We start from the raw sequence: 17,635 nt of genomic DNA, 5'->3' as shown, positions 1-17,635 counted from the left end.
TGTAATGCAATTGGGATTATGCAGCACTACCTCCATGGTTTGCTGTGCATAGAAGCACTCCCTACTGACCGGCTTGCTGGAAGGGAGCAGGTCTGTATGACTGTGACTGGTAAAAACAGAGAGTGCCTCAAGGGAGCTCTGCATTGTTTAACAAGTTATAAACAAGCAAGACTTTCATAACAAAATGTACCAGTAGTCACGGACATGCTCGTGTCATGCAAATGGCAGCAGCCACATCCCCGGCAGGACTGACATAGGCTCTGCAGAAAGGAATTTTACTAAACTAGAGACTTTCTGGCCTGGCTGAAACATGAATAGTTCAGACGCTGGCTCTGCAAACCCACTTCTACATTTACATAATAAATAAAGAAGTGTTTGGGTGAAAAACATGCAAGACCTGGCTGAGTTTTCACAAACAAAAATGTGCAAATTGCATCAACTATCCAGGACTATCAAAAAGGTCTTTATAAACAAGCTTTAGTAAAAAAGAATTAAAAGAAAAAAAACATAACAGGTCAGGTTGTAAACTAGCAGTTACTTGGATTCTGGAAAAAGCATGGTGACCACCAAGATGTCCACCATTATATCTTCCAAGGGTTGTCACCCAGCTTTACAAGGCTTATCAATGGCAGATCTAACAAATTATGTACCCTGTACTCAACATTACATAACTAGACTGCTTTACGGGTTAGGCTGTATTCACACGACGGTCCGAGTGTCGGCCGATAAAAACGGCCGTTGTGGTCCGTTTTTCTCTGCCGTTTTGCATCCGTTGCAGGCTGTGTTTCGGTTCTTAACAGTCGATTTTTGACCCGCTATGCATCAGTTTTTTTTCCCTGTCCATTTTAAAAACGGATGAATTTCATGTGTACATTTTTTGCCAGGTAGTGCCAAACGGCCCCCTGTAAGTAATGCCACACAGCCCCCTGTAGGTAATGCCACACAGCCCCTTGTAGGTAGTTCTACACAGCACTCTTTTACATAGCATCCCCCCCCCCATAGATGGCACCCCCCCCCTATATTTCTGTAGATAACGCCACTGTAGGGGACCGTTCCAGTGGAAGTCCCTGATGTCACGGTGTCCATATATGGACAGTGAAGTCAGGGACTTCTCCTGGAACAGAATCCCCAATCCCCGGCCACAGCGTTGCCGAAGCTGTGGCCGGGGATTTGGAATGTCGCTCCTACATGGAGCAAAAAAAATACCCTCCTCTTCCTCACATGCACTTCGCACTGTGAGAAAGAAAAGAGAGCGAACATGCGGCAGAAAGCTCGGCCGTCACTCGCATCACCTCCGAGTGACAGCCGTGCTTTAATTGGCCCCATAGACTATGGGAGCGGTGCGGCCAGGAGAACGGCCGAAAATAGGGCATGCACCATTTTTTGACGGCCCGGTTTACCGGGCCGTCACAAAATCGGCTGTGTGAATAGCCCCATTTGGGGTCAACGGTTCCTTTTGCAGCCGTGTGACGGCAGTTCAAAAAACGGCCGTCACGCGGCCGGGAATCCCTGTCAGGTGAATAGGGCCTTAAGCTCTATTCACAAGACAGAGTCCGAGTGTCCGCCGATAAAAACGTCCGATTTTCTCATCCGTTTTGCATCGGTTTCCGATTTGGGTCGTGTTTCAGTTTTTAACGGTTGATTATGACCAGTTTTTCATCAGTTTTTTTTCCATGTCCATTTAAAAAACGGATGACCTTTCACCTACACCTCATGATACTTGAATAGGAGTGTAGCTGGCGCACTGGGTAACTTGAAATGCTAGTAAGATTTAGAGGGAATCAGTTTCTAGATAGGGAGGCGCTCCTTTCTGCAACTCAAATATAGATTTATGTATGTACAGGACTCATTATATTGAAGACTCTTTATACTGCTGGACTGAGGGGAGTGGGGGGATTTCGACTTTCATATGTTCTGATGTACTGTTCTTTTCTTGACTGAATGACAACTGTACTATGCAATATTGATATCATATTCTGTATTTTATAATCTATCAGGCACGTGTTTGTGCCTTTTGTGTGTGTATTTGTAAAAAAAAATAAACTCAATAAAAAGATGTTTAAAAACGGATGAATTTCATTTGTACATTTTTTGCCATACATTGCCCCCTGTAGATACTGCCACAGCCCCTTGTAGGTAGTGCCACACAGACCACCGGGTGGGTAGTGCCACACAGACCCCCCCCCTGGTAGGTAGTGCCACACAGACCCCCCTGTAGGTAGTGCCACACAGACCCCCTGGTAGGTAATGCACCACACAGACCCCCTGGTAGGTAATGCACCACACAGACCCCCTGGTAGGTAATACACCACACAGACCCCCTGGTAGGTAATGCACCACACAGACCCCCTGGTAGGTAATGCACCACACAGACCCCCTGGTAGGTAATGCACCACACAGACCCCCTGGTAGGTAATGCACCACACAGACCCCCTGGTAGGTAATGCACCACTGCCCCCCTGGTAGGTAATGCACCACTGCCCCCCTGGTAGGTAATGCACCACTGCCCCCCTGGTAGGTAATGCACCACTGCCCCCCTGGTAGGTAATGCACCACTGCCCCCCTGGTAGGTAATGCACCACTGCCCCCCTGGTAGGTAATGCACCACTGCCCCCCTGGTAGGTAATGCACCACTGCCCCCCTGGTAGGTAATGCACCACTGCCCCCCTGGTAGGTAATGCACCACTGCCACCCTGTAGTGCTACACAGCCCCCTTTTACATAGCACTCCCCCATAGATGGCACCCCCTACCTTCCTGTTGATAGCGCCACTGTAGGGTACCATTCCAAGAGAAGTCCCTGACTTCAATGTCCATATATGGACAGTGAAGTCAGGGACTTCTCCTGGAGCGCAAATACTGGCCACAGCACCAAGGGATTCCGCTTCAGGAGTCCCTGACATCACTGTGTCCATATATGGACAGTGAAGTCAGGGACATCTCCAGGAGCGGAAACACCGGCCACAGCGCCGGGGATGCCACTTCAGGAGTAGGGGACCGCTCCAGGATAAGTCACGGATGTGACTGTTCATATAAGTCAGCGACTTCTCCTGGAGCGGATTTCCCGGCCACAGCTTCAGCAACGCTGTGGCCGGGGATTAGGGATTCCGCTGCTACAGGGAGCAAAAAAATACCCTCCTCCTCCTCCCATGCACTTCGCACTGTGAGGAGGGGAAGACACCGAGCGGCAGAAAGCACGGCCGTCACTTGGATCACATACTTCTATGGGAGCCGTGCTGCCGGGAGAAGAGACGAAAATCTGCAGTGTGAATAGCCCCATTTGGGGTCTATTGTTTCTACTGTGGCCGTGTGAGGGGAATCCCGGTCGTGTGAATAGGGCCTAAGGTATGTATGTGGATGACAACGCCTGTACTGGTTGTAAAAGTAGCCATGTTGGTTGTCATACAGCTTTTCCAGTAACAGATATCTAAAAATGGCTGAGTAGGGTTTTTAAGAACAAGACAAAGTATTGACTCAAGCAAGAATTAGTTGGTGGTATATTTTACTTTAATAGAATTGCATTACGAAGGTCTTGTCCACATCATGTCAGGAGAACTCCCAGCATAGATGCCAAACATATACATTGGGCTCCATTAGCCCATAGGGGGCCAAAATCGTGTCCTGCTGGCCTCCGGCAATCTGTTTTTTGTTTTTCTTAGACTACGCTATTCCGTACAGCAGATTCTCTTAAAAATAAATAAATTTAAAAAAAAAGGTATACTGCATGTTATGCCTTTTTTTTTTTTTCTTTACATGGGAGTCTAATGCGGACGTATGCCACTGTATGGCATACATCACAGGCATCCGTTTAACGTATACGTCATGAGCTTTTTCAATAGCTTTTCATGACATATGTGTTAAGCGGATACCATAATAGTCTATGTGTGATAGAGGAGTTAAACAAATACCTAACAAGTGGCATCCATCACCCATAGGCTATAATGGTATCCGTTAAACAGACATCCTGAACAGGGTCATGAAGTTTCACGACATGGCCGTTTAATGCATACCATTATAGATACTGGGTGACCACTGCTAGGCAATCATCATAGCCTACGTTTAACATATACGCCAGGAGCTGTTCCCAGTGCAAACTTAGGACAAAAACGGCAGATGTGAACAGAGCCTAAGTAGTGTGGCTTTCCTGCTACTTTTTTGTAGCATCAACTTACTGTGGATATTACTGTACATTTTATAGTAATATCTGGTACAACAAAACATAACTGATACTACACACAACATAACCACAGTGTTTTTAGGTTACTGAACCTCATTAAATTTAACAAAAGACAGAAACCTTCCCTATAATACAGCCTTCGCACAGTGCAGGAGACATGATGTCATTTGCTGTAAATGGATAAATTACATAATTGTAGCTTTTGAAAGTTTACAGGATACGGAGAACAAATAAAAGTGCTCACATCTCCCACATACACTGCAGATGGACATTTTCTAGGCGGCACCAACGTTTAGGCTGGGGCCCTAGTACAACACCCACGAGTTGTAGTAAAACTGCAAGCATTACTGAGACGTGTTCCAGTACTTCAATGTTTGCCTATTGGGGGAAAAAAAAGTCACTAGCAACCTTCTGACCATCACAATAAATTTAACATGGTCGGATATAGTATATTGTGAAAGTTGCAAGATGGCTAGCGACTTCCTTTTCTAAAGAAAAACATTGAGGTCACGGCGCAAATTGCAGTAATTCTTACAGTAAAATTGGAGCTCGACAGTGAAACGATGAATCAGTGAAAATTGTAATTGCATTACCAATAATGACCCTGCAGCACAAAGTGTCAACAGCAACAATAGCTCATATAGATTGAAGATGTCCAGTAGTGCATTTATAAATAATATACAGGGCTATGTTCACATCTGTGTTCGGCCTTTCCATTGGGGGGTTCCGTCCAGGTTTCTGCCACTTTTGCTGAATAGCACAGCATACAGCAATATTCTTGGAAACCTCAAATGAGCTCTATGGACACAAACATAATGGGCTCCGTCAGGTGCCGTTCGGATTCCATTGTACACCGGACCCGGCACATTTTGATATGGCTTCCATTATAAACTTTTAATAATAGTAAATAGTAATAAATATTGGGTACTAATTATCTCCTATTTATTTTCTCTTGCGTTTGAGACATTTAATGGCAACTAAATCTGCCAAGTTTTGGATGTGGCTTTTCATTGAGAAAAATGGATGGCCTATTCTCGCCCTTTGGGAGAAGGCTGTAATACTGTGGACCGCCGCCACAAGTGTGCCCTGCGTTTCACGGTACGGAGCCCCTTCAAAACAGCTGATAAGCGCGGGTGCAGGTATTCGGACCCTCACCAACTAGATATTAATGGCCTATCCGGAGGATAAGCCATCAATTTTTTCTCAATGGAAAACTACTTTAATTTTGTTCTCGGTTCCCTATTTTCCAATACACTGCCCCCGTCACAAAAGACAACACGTGTTTATCATTAGAAAACAATGATATATCCATGGCTTTGATCTATAAAGGTCTTCTGGAGTAGCTCTTTATGAGTGCAACATTAGGCGCTGTTCATGCTGGCATCATGGTTCTGTTATGCTTTAGTTGCTGCACTATTCTATATACTATGGGATAAATCAAGATCTGATGCTAAACACGTGTCATGAATGCTATAAAATCAAGACTCATGAAAAAAGCGTAAACCGAGCCTAAGGAGTCATAGAATTAGTACGATTTTTCATACAATACAAGCCATATTGAGCCTTTTAATGATGTTGCGTCCATGGGACCACAACTATGGGATACAAATCAATAGAAAGCCTTGTATTATTAGGAACATTGGATTTCTTTAAAAACGTATAGAGATCAATAAACAGAATCGCGACTTCTGCATTCTAAAAAATTGTGATTGGCCTACATTAAAAGTGATGTACATTAAGCATACGATGGATGATTTCCCAGTCCGTCATCGAGCATGTACATAATAGTTTGCAACAGTCAGAGAAACAGTTGCCTAGGAGTCATCGTTGTTTGACCATGGTATGTAACGAGACAACCCTGCAGGGTTAATGTAGTATTACATGGCACCCGCTCAAATAAAAGGACGGCCATGTAATGCATGGCCAGGCCGCCAAGTCTACCAGAGAGGCAGCCGCTCGTTATGTTTTAGAGCAAAGATCTGTGAACAAAGGAGGGTCTTGAGGGTGGGGTCCCCTCTCTGATATTCATTTGCCCTAATAGGGTATATGGACAAGAGTTGTCTTTTGGCTGCCCATGCAGGGCCTCAAGATTAGAAAATGCCTAAATGGCCAAAAGGCTTAGCTGATCTACTCACTTCTTTAAAAGTTGGACCAATTTTGTGTGGCCATGACGTATAGCAACTTCTAAAGGGGTCTCCCCTTCTTTGTTCACTCTACTTAATGCAGACGCTCCACCAGGAAGATGCAGGAGGTAATGCGACAGTTCCATTAATCCCCATCTTATGGTTAGATGTAGTAGGGTTTCATGGCAAAGGTGGTCTGTAAAACAAAATATATAGATTAGATTATATTCATTTTATGTCATGGATAACTATTTTATTACTTCTCACGGGGTCAGATATATTACTAGACACTATTTCTGTACTTGTAGGTGGGAGTTAGACCTTTTAATTTACATAATTTACATAATTGCTGCTCACATAGAGAAAAAGAAAATATCCAGATTCAATTTATATGTTTAGCTGCATCTCCCGCTGAAATGTGCAGTCCACAGTGGGGGATGCAGTGTCAGAGGCTTCTGGCAAGAGCATTTTAGGCCAAGCCTAGGCATGCCTAATAGGGGCTTAGCGATAGCTGGCCTGGGAAACTTTGTTAGGACTCGACTGACATGGAAACTCGCCGGTACACCGCAATCATATCGCGTGTAAAAAGGAGCCCCTTCACTGTGTTTACACCTCTAGGTTCTGTGACAACGGCATCTAAGGTGTTAAATGTTCTCTCCAATCCTGGTGATACTGCTGGATATTGCCTGTTACTTCCAACCCACTTCCTTAGACACAGGTGATCCCTAGCCTACGCAATGACTGCGCCAGACATTTTAAGGAAAATTATTAGGCAGTCAACCCCTTGATCAATTCATCAATAGTTACTTATGGTTTATACCATTTAGATGGGAGGATCCTCGTTAGATACATTTATGTCATGAGATAAATTGTTCTATTAAAGGCTAGGTTCACATATTATGGTATTGTGCCATTGGCACAAAAAAAAAAAAAATGCGACAAAACCGTTGACATGTTACCATGGCTTTGCAATGCTGTAATTGGCCCTGTAAAAACAGTGTTCACTGCATTTGTGAACACTACCGCAAAGTGTGAACCAAGCCTAGAATCGGATTAGACGACTAAGGATCCTCTTACACGGCTGGACATGGGCCATGTAAACGAGCCGTTGATTGGTGCTAGTTTTCGCTTTTCACAAGGAGGTAGGTTTGGGGACGAGCGATCATGTCGGCAGTGCATCTCCCTGTTTACACAACAATAATATTTCTTGCAGCATAAACGATACAATCAGCTAATAAACGAGCATTTGCTCGTTCATCGGCTGATCATTGCCCTTATTACACATGGCAATAATCGGGGACGAGCGTTCGCATAAACGCTCATTTGCCCGATAATTGGCATGTGTAACAGGGCTTTTAGAGGACACATAGATAGATACAAAGTACACAATGAATACAGACTTATGGTAAGTGCAGTGGCACCAGCTCTGGGAAAAAGTTTATTTTTCTTAAAGCAAGATAAGCAAAAAAAAAAAAAAAGTCATATGGCAAAGCTCTTTATATTTTGAAAAAAAAATAAAAAAATAAAAAAAAATAAAAAAAAAAATATATATATATATATACACAGTGAAGGAAATAAGTATTTGATCCCTTGCTGATTTTGTAAGTTTGCCCACTGTCAAAGACATGAACAGTCTAGAATTTTTAGGCTAGGTTAATTTTACTAGTGAGAGATAGATTATATAAAAAAAAAAAAAAAAGAGAAAAAAATCACATAGTCAAAATTATATATATTTATTTGCATTGTGCACAGAGAAATAAGTATTTGATCCCTTTGGCAAACAAGACTTAATACTTGGTGGCAAAACCCTTGTTGGCAAGCACAGCAGTCAGACTTTTTTTGTAGTTGATGATGAGGTTTGCACACATGTTAGATGGAATCTTGGCCCACTCCTCTTTGCAGATCATCTGTAAATCATTAAGATTTCGAGGCTGTCGCTTGGCAACTCGGATCTTCAGCTCCCTCCATAACTTTTCGATGGGATTAAGGTCTGGAGACTGGCTAGGCCACTCCATGACCTTAATGTGCTTCTTTTTGAGCCACTCCTTTGTTGCCTTGGCTGTATGTTCGGGTCATTGTCGTGCTGGAAGACCCAGCCACGAGCCATTTTTAATGTCCTGGTGGAGGGAAGGAGGTTGTCACTCAGGATTTGACGGTACATGGCTCCATCCATTCTCCCATTGATGCGGTGAAGTAGTCCTGTGCCCTTAGCAGAGAAACACCCCCAAAACATAATGTTTCCACCTCCATGCTTGACAGTGGGGACGGTGTTCTTTGGGTCATAGGCAGCATTTCTCTTCCTCCAAACACGGCGAGTTGAGTTAATGCCAAAGAGGTCAATTTTAGTCTCATCTGACCACAGCACCTTCTCCCAATCACTCTCAGAATCATCCAGATGTTCATTTGCAAACTTCAGACGGGCCTGTACATGTACCTTCTTGAGCAGGGGGACCTTGCGGGCACTGCAGGATTTTAATCCATTACGGCGTAATGTGTTACCAATGGTTTTCTTGGTGACTGTGGTCCCAGCTGCCTTGAGATCATTAACAAGTTCCCCCCGTGTAGTTTTCGGCTGAGCTCTCACCTTCCTCATGATCAAGGATACCCCACGAGGTGAGATTTTGCATGGAGCCCCAGATCAATGTCGATTGACAGTCATTTTGTATGTCTTCCATTTTCTTACTATTGCACCAACAGTTGTCTCCTTCTCACCCAGCGTCTTACTTATGGTTTTGTAGCCCATTCCAGCCTTGTGCAGGTCTATGATCTTGTCCCTGACATCCTTAGAAAGCTCTTTGGTCTTGCCCATGTTGTAGAGGTTAGAGTCAGACTGATTAATTGAGTCTGTGGACAGGAGTCTTTTATACAGGTGACCATTTAAGACAGCTGTCTTTAATGCAGGCACCAAGTTGATTTGGAGCGTGTAACTGGTCTGGAGGAGGCTGAACTCTTAATGGTTGGTAGGGGATCAAATACTTATTTCTCTGTGCACAATGTAAATAAATATATATAATTTTGACTGTGATTTTCTGTATTTTTTTTTTTATATAATCTATCTCTCACTGGTAAAATTAACCTAGCCTAAAAATTCTAGACTGTTCATGACTTTGACATGGGCAAACTTACAAAATCAGCAAGGGATCAAATACTTATTTCCTTCACTGTATATATAGAACATTTTATTGTAAATGCCTCTAGTAGAGTATCTGGGTTACTTCAATTACTGCAGTTATGACTATTGTAACTGGTTGCAAATATCTTACACGGGCAAAGGAGAAAATGTATCAATCATGGAAAAACAAATGCTCTTAAAAAAAAAAAAGATATCACAGTGCAAATATGATATATATGCAATATATTTCTAACATGATTTCTATTATTTATTCACCAGTAACCTGCTTTCTTATGAATATCGCTTTACAGTCAACTATGTTTTTCACAAAGACAACCCCTTTTAAAATAGAATCTGGAGTGGCAAACTGGCACCCAACGGTTTACTTTCCCTGCAGCGCCACCACTGAGCAAATAAAGCATGACTTGGTGCCTCTCTCTATCCATGAACTAACCGTGTAATGCAGGGGTCTCAAACTCGTCCGGGTAAATGGGAAAAAATGTGACGTTGACGGACCGCATTACTTTCAAACTACTATAACAATACTACACTACTACTATAAACACGAAGTACTAACACACTACAGTTCATTACTATAACAATACTACAACAATACTACATTACTATAACACTACACCATTACTGTAATACTACTACCATACTATAATAATACTACATTACTAGAACAACACTACACTACTATAATTATACTACATTACTACAAAGCTCTATTCACACGACAGGGTCCGAGTGTTGGCCGAATAAAAACGTCCATTTTGGTCCGTTTTTGTTGGCGTTTTGCATCATTTCCGTTTCCGTTCCGGGCTGTGTTTCCATTTTAACGTCCGATTTTGACCAGTTTTGCATCAGTTTTTTTTCCCTGTCCGTTTTAAAAACACAGATGAATTTCCTTTGTAAATTTTTCGCCCCACACTTTCCTCTGTAGATAATGCCACATACTCCCCTCTGTAGATACTGCCACGGTCCCCCTGTAGGTAGTGCCACACAGCCCCCCCTCTTGTAGGTAGCGCCACACAGCCCCCCCCCCCTTGTAGGTAGCGCCACACAGTACCCCCTTGTAGGTAGCGCCACACAGCCCCCCTGTAGGTAACGTCACACAGCCCCCCCCCTGTAGGTAACGTCACACAGCCCCCCCCCCTGTAGGTAACGTCACACAGCCCCCCCCTGTAGGTAACATCACACAGCACCCCCCCCCCGTAGGTAACATCACACAGCCCCCCCCCCCTGTAGGTAACGTCACACAGCCCCCCCCCCTGTAGGTAACGTCACACAGCCCCCCCCCCCCCCTGTAGGTAACGTCACACAGCCTCATTTAACATAGCACCCAGCCTCCATAGATGGCACCATCCTACATTCCTGTAGATAGCGCCACTGTAGGGGACCATTCAAGAAGTCTGACTTCAATATCCATATATGGAGAGCGAGGTCAGAGACTTCTCCTGGATTGGAATCACCGGCCAAAGCCTCGGGATTCAGCTTCAGAAGTCCCTGATGTCACTGTGTCCATGTATGGAGAAGTGAGGTCAGGGACTTCTCCTGGAGCGGAAACACCGGCCACAGCGCCAGGGATTCCATTTTAGGAGTAGGGGACCGCGCCAGGAGAAGTCCCTGACGTGACTGTCCATACATGGGGTCCATATACTGGGATTACCGGGCCATCAAAAAAATCGGCCGCCACATGGCCCGGGAATCCCTGTCATGTGAATAGGGACTAACACGACTACACTACTATAATAATACTACATTACTGTCAGGGCCGGCTCCAGGTTTATGTGGGCCATTGGGCGACACAGACTTAGTAGGCCCCTTTGCGGGGGAACTCACGGCCGCAGTAAAATGGCAGAAAACTTTGCTTTGTGCCCCCCCCCCCAGACATTAGGCTCTGTTTATGCCCCCTATAGAAGTTAGGCCCCCAGTTTGTACCTCCATAAATTTAGTGACCTCTGTAGATAGTGCCACACAGCCCCCCACCTCCCAGGTAGTGCCACACAGCCACCCTCCATGTAGGTAGCGCCTTTGGGGTTCCCTCGAGGAGTGGAATCCCCAGCCAGAGCACTGCCGATGCTCTGGCTGGGGATTCCGCTTCAGGAGAAACCCCTAATGTCACTGCCCATATATGGACAGTGTTGTCCCGGGCAGCACTCTGCCTGGGACTCCTGCTCTGCTCCTGACATCGCTGCCCAGATATGGATAGTGATGTCTGGAGCAGAGCTGAAGTCCCAGGCAGAGTGCTAGTAAAGGCTCTGCTCTGGTACTCCAGCTCTGGGGAAGCCCCTGACATCACTGTCCATATATGACCAGTGATGTCAGGGGTAACCCCAGAGCCAAAGTCCCAGGCAGAGCGCTACTAGCACTCCGCCTGGCACAGTGCTCTGCTCCTGACAACCCTGTCCATATATGTACAGTGATGTCAGGGGCTTCCCCAGAGATGGAGTCCCGGAGCACAGCCGCTTGTAGCGTTCTGCCTGAGACTCCTCTCCCTCAGACATCGCTGTTCATATACGCGGCTGTTGCACCCGGCAGCAGAGTAGACCCCCCACTAGTAGTGGGCCCGTTACTTGCCCAGGTGCAGACTTCGGCCCAGATTAGTATAACAATACTACATTCCTATAATTATACTAGATTACTAAAATAATACCGCTAGGATTAAACTTAACAGAGATTTGCGAGTTTGCTCCAAGTGCTTATTTTAACAATCCAGTTCTCCAGTTTAAGGGTATGTTCGCACGGCCTATTTTCGGGCCGTAAACGTAAGCAGAACGCCTCCAAACATCTGCCCATTGATTTCAATGGGAAAACGGCGTTCTGTTGGAGCGTTTTTCGCACGTAAAAAAACGGCCACGAAAAAAAAGTGCAGGTCACTTCTTGGGACGTTTTTGGAGCATTTTTCCATTGACTATCGAAAAAAGCTCCAAAAACACAGTGAAAATCGCGAGTGGCTTAAAAAAACATCTGAAAATCGGGAGTGGTTTTCCCTTGAAAACAGCTCCGTATTTTGAGAAGTTTTTGAGTTTGCGTGTGAACAAGTGTCGCTAAATGCAGTCTGGTTGCTCAGTTGGCAGACAAAAGAATATCAAGATTGGGTAGCCCCTTTTTAGATAATGCCAAACACCCGTAGATAATGCCACAGTGCCATCTGTAGATAATGCCACACACCTCTCCTAGATGCCGCAGTGCCTTCTGTAGACACTGCCACACCACCCACCGAGATAATGCCACAGTGCTCTCTGTAGATAATGCCACCCCCCCCCCCTATAGATAGGGACACACACCTCCCTGTAGATGGCTCCATTAGGGCTTGCTCTTGGAGTGGAGTCCCCAGCCAGAGAGTTGACGATGCTTAGGCCAGGGATTCCCCTGATGGAGGACGTCACTGTCCATAGACCGTGACGTCAGGGGATTCTTCTAGACTGGAATGTGATGTCAGGGGCAACCCCAAAGCCGGAGTCCCAGAGCAGAGCACTAGTATAGGCTCTAGGGTTGCAGAATGCATTGAAACTTCGATACTGTTTCGATACCGTGCACTCTCAAACGGTTCAATACCATTAATTCATGTATTTCGATACAAAGCTATGTGGCCGCTCAGCTAAGTATAGTAACACATGAATGTTGTTAGATCGGGGCTGCGGGTGTGTAATACAGCCATTGCCCCGCTCCGGAGTCCCGACAAGTGTGCAACTGTCGAAGATCAGAGAAACCACTCATCTCCACCGCTATTGTAGATAGTGGGGAAAAAAAAAACCACATTTACAATAAACATTAAAAGAAGTCTCAATACACAAAATACGCATTCGGTATCATCGCGACCATAACAACAAATTTATAGCGTCATTTATGAGGTTTATGCAGATATAAAATAAAAATGTCTCTCTTTCACTTATTAATGTGAGGCACGAGGAATTATGAATTTTGAACCTCCACGTTCCTCACATTAATAGTAATTAACCCAATGTTGTCCATTATGACTCCAGCTCTGCTCCTGACATCACATCACTGTCCATATATGGACAGTGATGTCAGGGGCTTCCCCAGCCAGAGCCCCGGAGCAGAGCCGCTTCTAGAACTCCGACTGGGACTCCAGCCCTGCTTCTGACATGACGGTCCATATAAGGACCGTGATGTCAGGGGCTTTCTCAGAGCAAGAGTCCCAGAGCAGAGTGCTAGTAGAAGCTCTGCTCTGGGACGTCATGAAGCGCCGGCGCACTCCTCCTTCGGCCTGCTCTCTCCTCTCCAAAGGGAGCTACAGTGCCCCATAGGTCGCAGATGACAGCCTCAGGGGCCACATGCGGCCCATGTGCCATGAGTTTGTCCATGCATTACACCAGGGGTCTCACTTTGTAGATGACGAACCCAAACAGCAGACCACCCTACTTCGTCTGTTTGAATACAATGTTTCTGATGCAGACAACACCTTTAAAGCAGGGCACCTGATCTTACTTTTTGGGGGGATAATCCTTATACCTACTTCTCCAACTGCACCGGTACAAATATGTGGAATATATGTATACATGAAGACTTCTAATCCAGTTTCTCCAAAACCATTAATCCCACTCAAGATTGATAAAATGTTGCCACAGGTTAATCATCAACTTGTTCACAATGTTCCCATCCTTCTAACCTACTTTAAGTAAATAATAATAATTCCTCTTAGAATAAAAATACAAATGTACAAGGTTTATTGAGAATCTGAGAATTGATTCAGGGCTCATTCTTAATCCCAGGAGGAACTTGCAAGGAGCAAAATGCAGCTGGCTCAATGTATTTTGGGAATAGCTTCTTGAGAACAGTTCGTGTCCAGCAGTGTGACAGACACTAACCTTTTGCTCTCTTCATTTGAATGAGATTACATACTTACATAGCCGAATAAATACTGTGGAAAATACAACTTTATCTGTGCATTCTCGATCATATTCTCACATCTCATTTTCACACTGCAAGTCCTATGAGAACAATGTGAAATATGGAAAAGACAAACTAATTACCATAATTTAATCCAGATCCCAAATTTTATCAGCAGGGAATTTGTAAAAAGAAAAATCCAACTGAAAGAGCCATATTTTTTTGTCAAAATGCCTCATAAAAGTTACATGTCCACGTCTTCATTTTTGGGAGAATCTGTAGTAAAATATGTTTTTTAGGCCTTATTCACACAAGCGTGTCCAATTTGCATCCACAAAAAAAAACAAAAAACCTTTTTATCCAAATGAATATCCGTTTTGCGTCCATGCGTAATTCATTTTTTTTTTTGTCCGAAAAAAACCAGAAATAGGTCCAGTTTTGACAATTCTGTTCCAACCCACTGAAAACCCCCACAGAAAAGGTCACATGATAGCCAAGACGCCATTTTCTACTACTTTTAAAGCATAGAGGGCTTTTTATTTTTGTATCGCTTAGCAACGGATCCGTGATTAACAGACAGTGATGGGTGTCATCCGTGTGTGTGGTCCGTATTTGTGTGTAGTAAAGTTAGTAACCATTTAAGGGGTTAATAAAGTTTGTCTTTCTAATTTCATATTCAGCAGGTCATCCATGTGATCACTGCAGTTATCACATCAGAAGAGATTTATGGTAATCTTCTGAGTAAGGAGAAAATTGTGTCACAAATACGGCATGGTGTAGGTAAAGGGGTATCCGTAGTGATAAAATAGATGGCCTATCCTCAGGGTATGTTATCAATATCTGATCTGTAGGGGTCCCCCGATCAGCTGTTAGAAGGGGACGCCTTTACCTTTCACTGCTCCGTACGGTCAAACGCCGACACACTTGTAGCGGCGGTTCTCAGTATTACAGCCTTCTCCCAGACCCCCACCAATAAGATCCCTTTTAAAAAATATGCCGTTCATTTTTTTTCAAAGTATGTCACATAACTAATTGCATTGATAAAGCTGAAATTTTTTAATGAGAATTAATAAAATGTATTCACCAAATTTGAACCATATATATTTATATACATTCAGTATATATCTAATAAAATGTAAATTATACAGAAGGGCACTTTTTTAATAATATATAATGTGATAATCAGGACATTTCTTGATGAAGGTATCTCTGTTCGGCACACGTGGCTTTTAGCCGATCGCGGGGAATAAATGCGACAGGTCCTTTCTTGACGCGGTTCCGCCTCTGACCTCCCATTGAAATCAATGGAAGGCAGATAAAACCTGCGGCGCTCGTTTCAGAGTTTCTTTGGCTGAGTTTTTTTCTCCCCTGGTGCTTGCATTACCTTCAATGGCCACGGGTAAAAAGCACAGCGGAAAAACAGCGCAGACAGCTCAAAATCTGCCACAAAATTCCTTTAATAATTCTGAGGCAGATTTTTTTTTCTGCCTGTAAAAAAGTGTGTGTGAACAAGCAGCAGCTCTTGTTCTGCCAGACTCCAGCCATAAAACATGTGATACCACATTCTGCTGAACGTAACATTTTACCGATTGCCGTAGCGGCCATCAGATTTGTCTGGGTTCACATTGTGCGCTATTGTTGCATTTTTTTTTAAAACACTAACATATTAAGAAACACAGACAGGGTTTTTAAAAATTCATGCTTATTTTAAACGCCCGTGTGTTTTTACAAAGTAATTAGCTGTAGGCCTATGACCATTAAATTGAAAACCAGATGATACACCAGATACAGCTGAAATGCTTTGAAAAAACGTTCACGTATGCAAAAACCACATGCGTTGTAATTTTTTGTTTTGTTTTTTTTTTGAAAAGCACATAATGTGAACCCAGCCTAAATGGGTTGTCATGTATGGAATGACACACACAAAATAATGAACCTGTAGACTGTTGGGAGTGCTCTGAATAATATTAGTGACTGTGTATACAAGGTCAAGTGGTATTTATTTAACCCGTTAGTGACCGGCCCATCGTGTTTCTACGTCGGTCACTAACGGGCCTTATTCCGATGCCATAGACTTTTTACGTCGCGGCATCGGAATAAGTTTACAGAGCAGGGAACTGTCAGATCTCCCTGCTCTCAGCTGCTAGAGGCAGCTGAGGGCTGGGGGCGTCCCTGCTCTGCTGTGTGAGATCGATATCAGTATCGATCTCACCCGTTTAACCCCTCAGATGCGGTGCTCAATAGCGAGCACCGCATCTGAGTGGTTTTGGAGAGAGGGAGGGAGCTCCCTCTCTCCCCCACCGACACCCGGCGATACGATCGCTGAGTGTCTGTGTCTGTAATGGCAGCCGGGGGTCTAATAAAGGCCCCCAGGTCTGCCTGGAGTGAATGCCTGCTAGATCATGCCGCAGGCATGACCTAGCAGATGCCTGTCCGTGTTGAACGGACAGTCAGTAATACACTGCAATACAAAAGTATTGCAGTGTATTATAAATGCGATCGCAGAATCGCATATTATAGTCCCCTAGTGGGACTAGTAAAAAAGTGAAAAAAAAGTTTAATAAAGTTAATTTTAAAAAAAATTTGAAAAAAAATGAAAAACCCAGCTTTTCCCCTTACAAACTGCTTTACTATTAAAAAAACAAAATAAAGTTAAAAAGTTACACATATTTGGTATCGCCGCGTCCGTAACGACCCCGACTATAAATCTATTACATTATTTAACCCGCACGGTGAACGCCGTAAAAAAAATAATAAAAAACTATGGAAAAATTGCTGTTTTCTGTGAATACTGACTTTAAAAAAAATGTGATAAAAAGTGATCAAAAAGTCGCATCTACTCCAAAATGGTACCAATAAAAACTACAAGTCTTCCCGCAAAAAAAAAGCCCTCATACGACCGCATCGGCGAAAAAATAAAAACGTTACGGCTCTTCAAATATGGAAACACAAAAACAAATAATTTTGAAAAAAAAGCGTTTTTACTGTGTAAAAGTAGTAAAACATACAAAAACTATACAAATTTAGTATCGTTGCAATCGTAACAACCCACTGAATAAAGTTAATGTGTTATTTATACCACACGGTAAACGGCGTAGATTTAGGACGCAAAAAAGAGTGGCGAAATTTCAGATTTTTTTCTATTCCCCCCCAAAAAAAAGTTAATAAAAGTTAATCAATAAATAATATGTACCTAAAAATGGTGCTATTAAAAAGTGCAACTTGTCCCGCAAAAAACAAGACCTTATACAGCTATGTCGACGCAAAAATAAAAACGTTATAGCTCTTGGAATGCGACGATTGAAAAACGTAATAAATTGCTTGGTCATTAAGGTCCAAAATAGGCTGGTCATTAAGGGGTTAAC

General features: G+C 43.6%; 1 protein-coding gene across 4 annotated transcripts in view; it reads right to left on the bottom strand.

Moving 5' to 3' along the window:
• The window catches only part of ARHGEF28 (Rho guanine nucleotide exchange factor 28), a 209,692-nt gene that overhangs the window by 134,518 nt on the left and 57,539 nt on the right, over positions 1–17,635 (bottom strand). For all 4 annotated transcript variants that reach the window (XM_075838207.1, XM_075838170.1, XM_075838180.1 and 1 more), the window contains one exon: positions 6,311–6,494. In XM_075838207.1, the coding sequence (XP_075694322.1) occupies positions 6,311–6,494 (184 nt within the window). The remainder of the gene's footprint in view (positions 1–6,310; positions 6,495–17,635) is intronic.

The sequence above is a fragment of the Rhinoderma darwinii genome, chromosome 1, assembly GCF_050947455.1.
Source record: "Rhinoderma darwinii isolate aRhiDar2 chromosome 1, aRhiDar2.hap1, whole genome shotgun sequence".
Lineage (NCBI taxonomy): Eukaryota > Metazoa > Chordata > Amphibia > Anura > Rhinodermatidae > Rhinoderma > Rhinoderma darwinii.
Note: the sequence above shows the minus strand (reverse complement) of the source record. Positions and strands in the feature narration are given on the sequence as shown.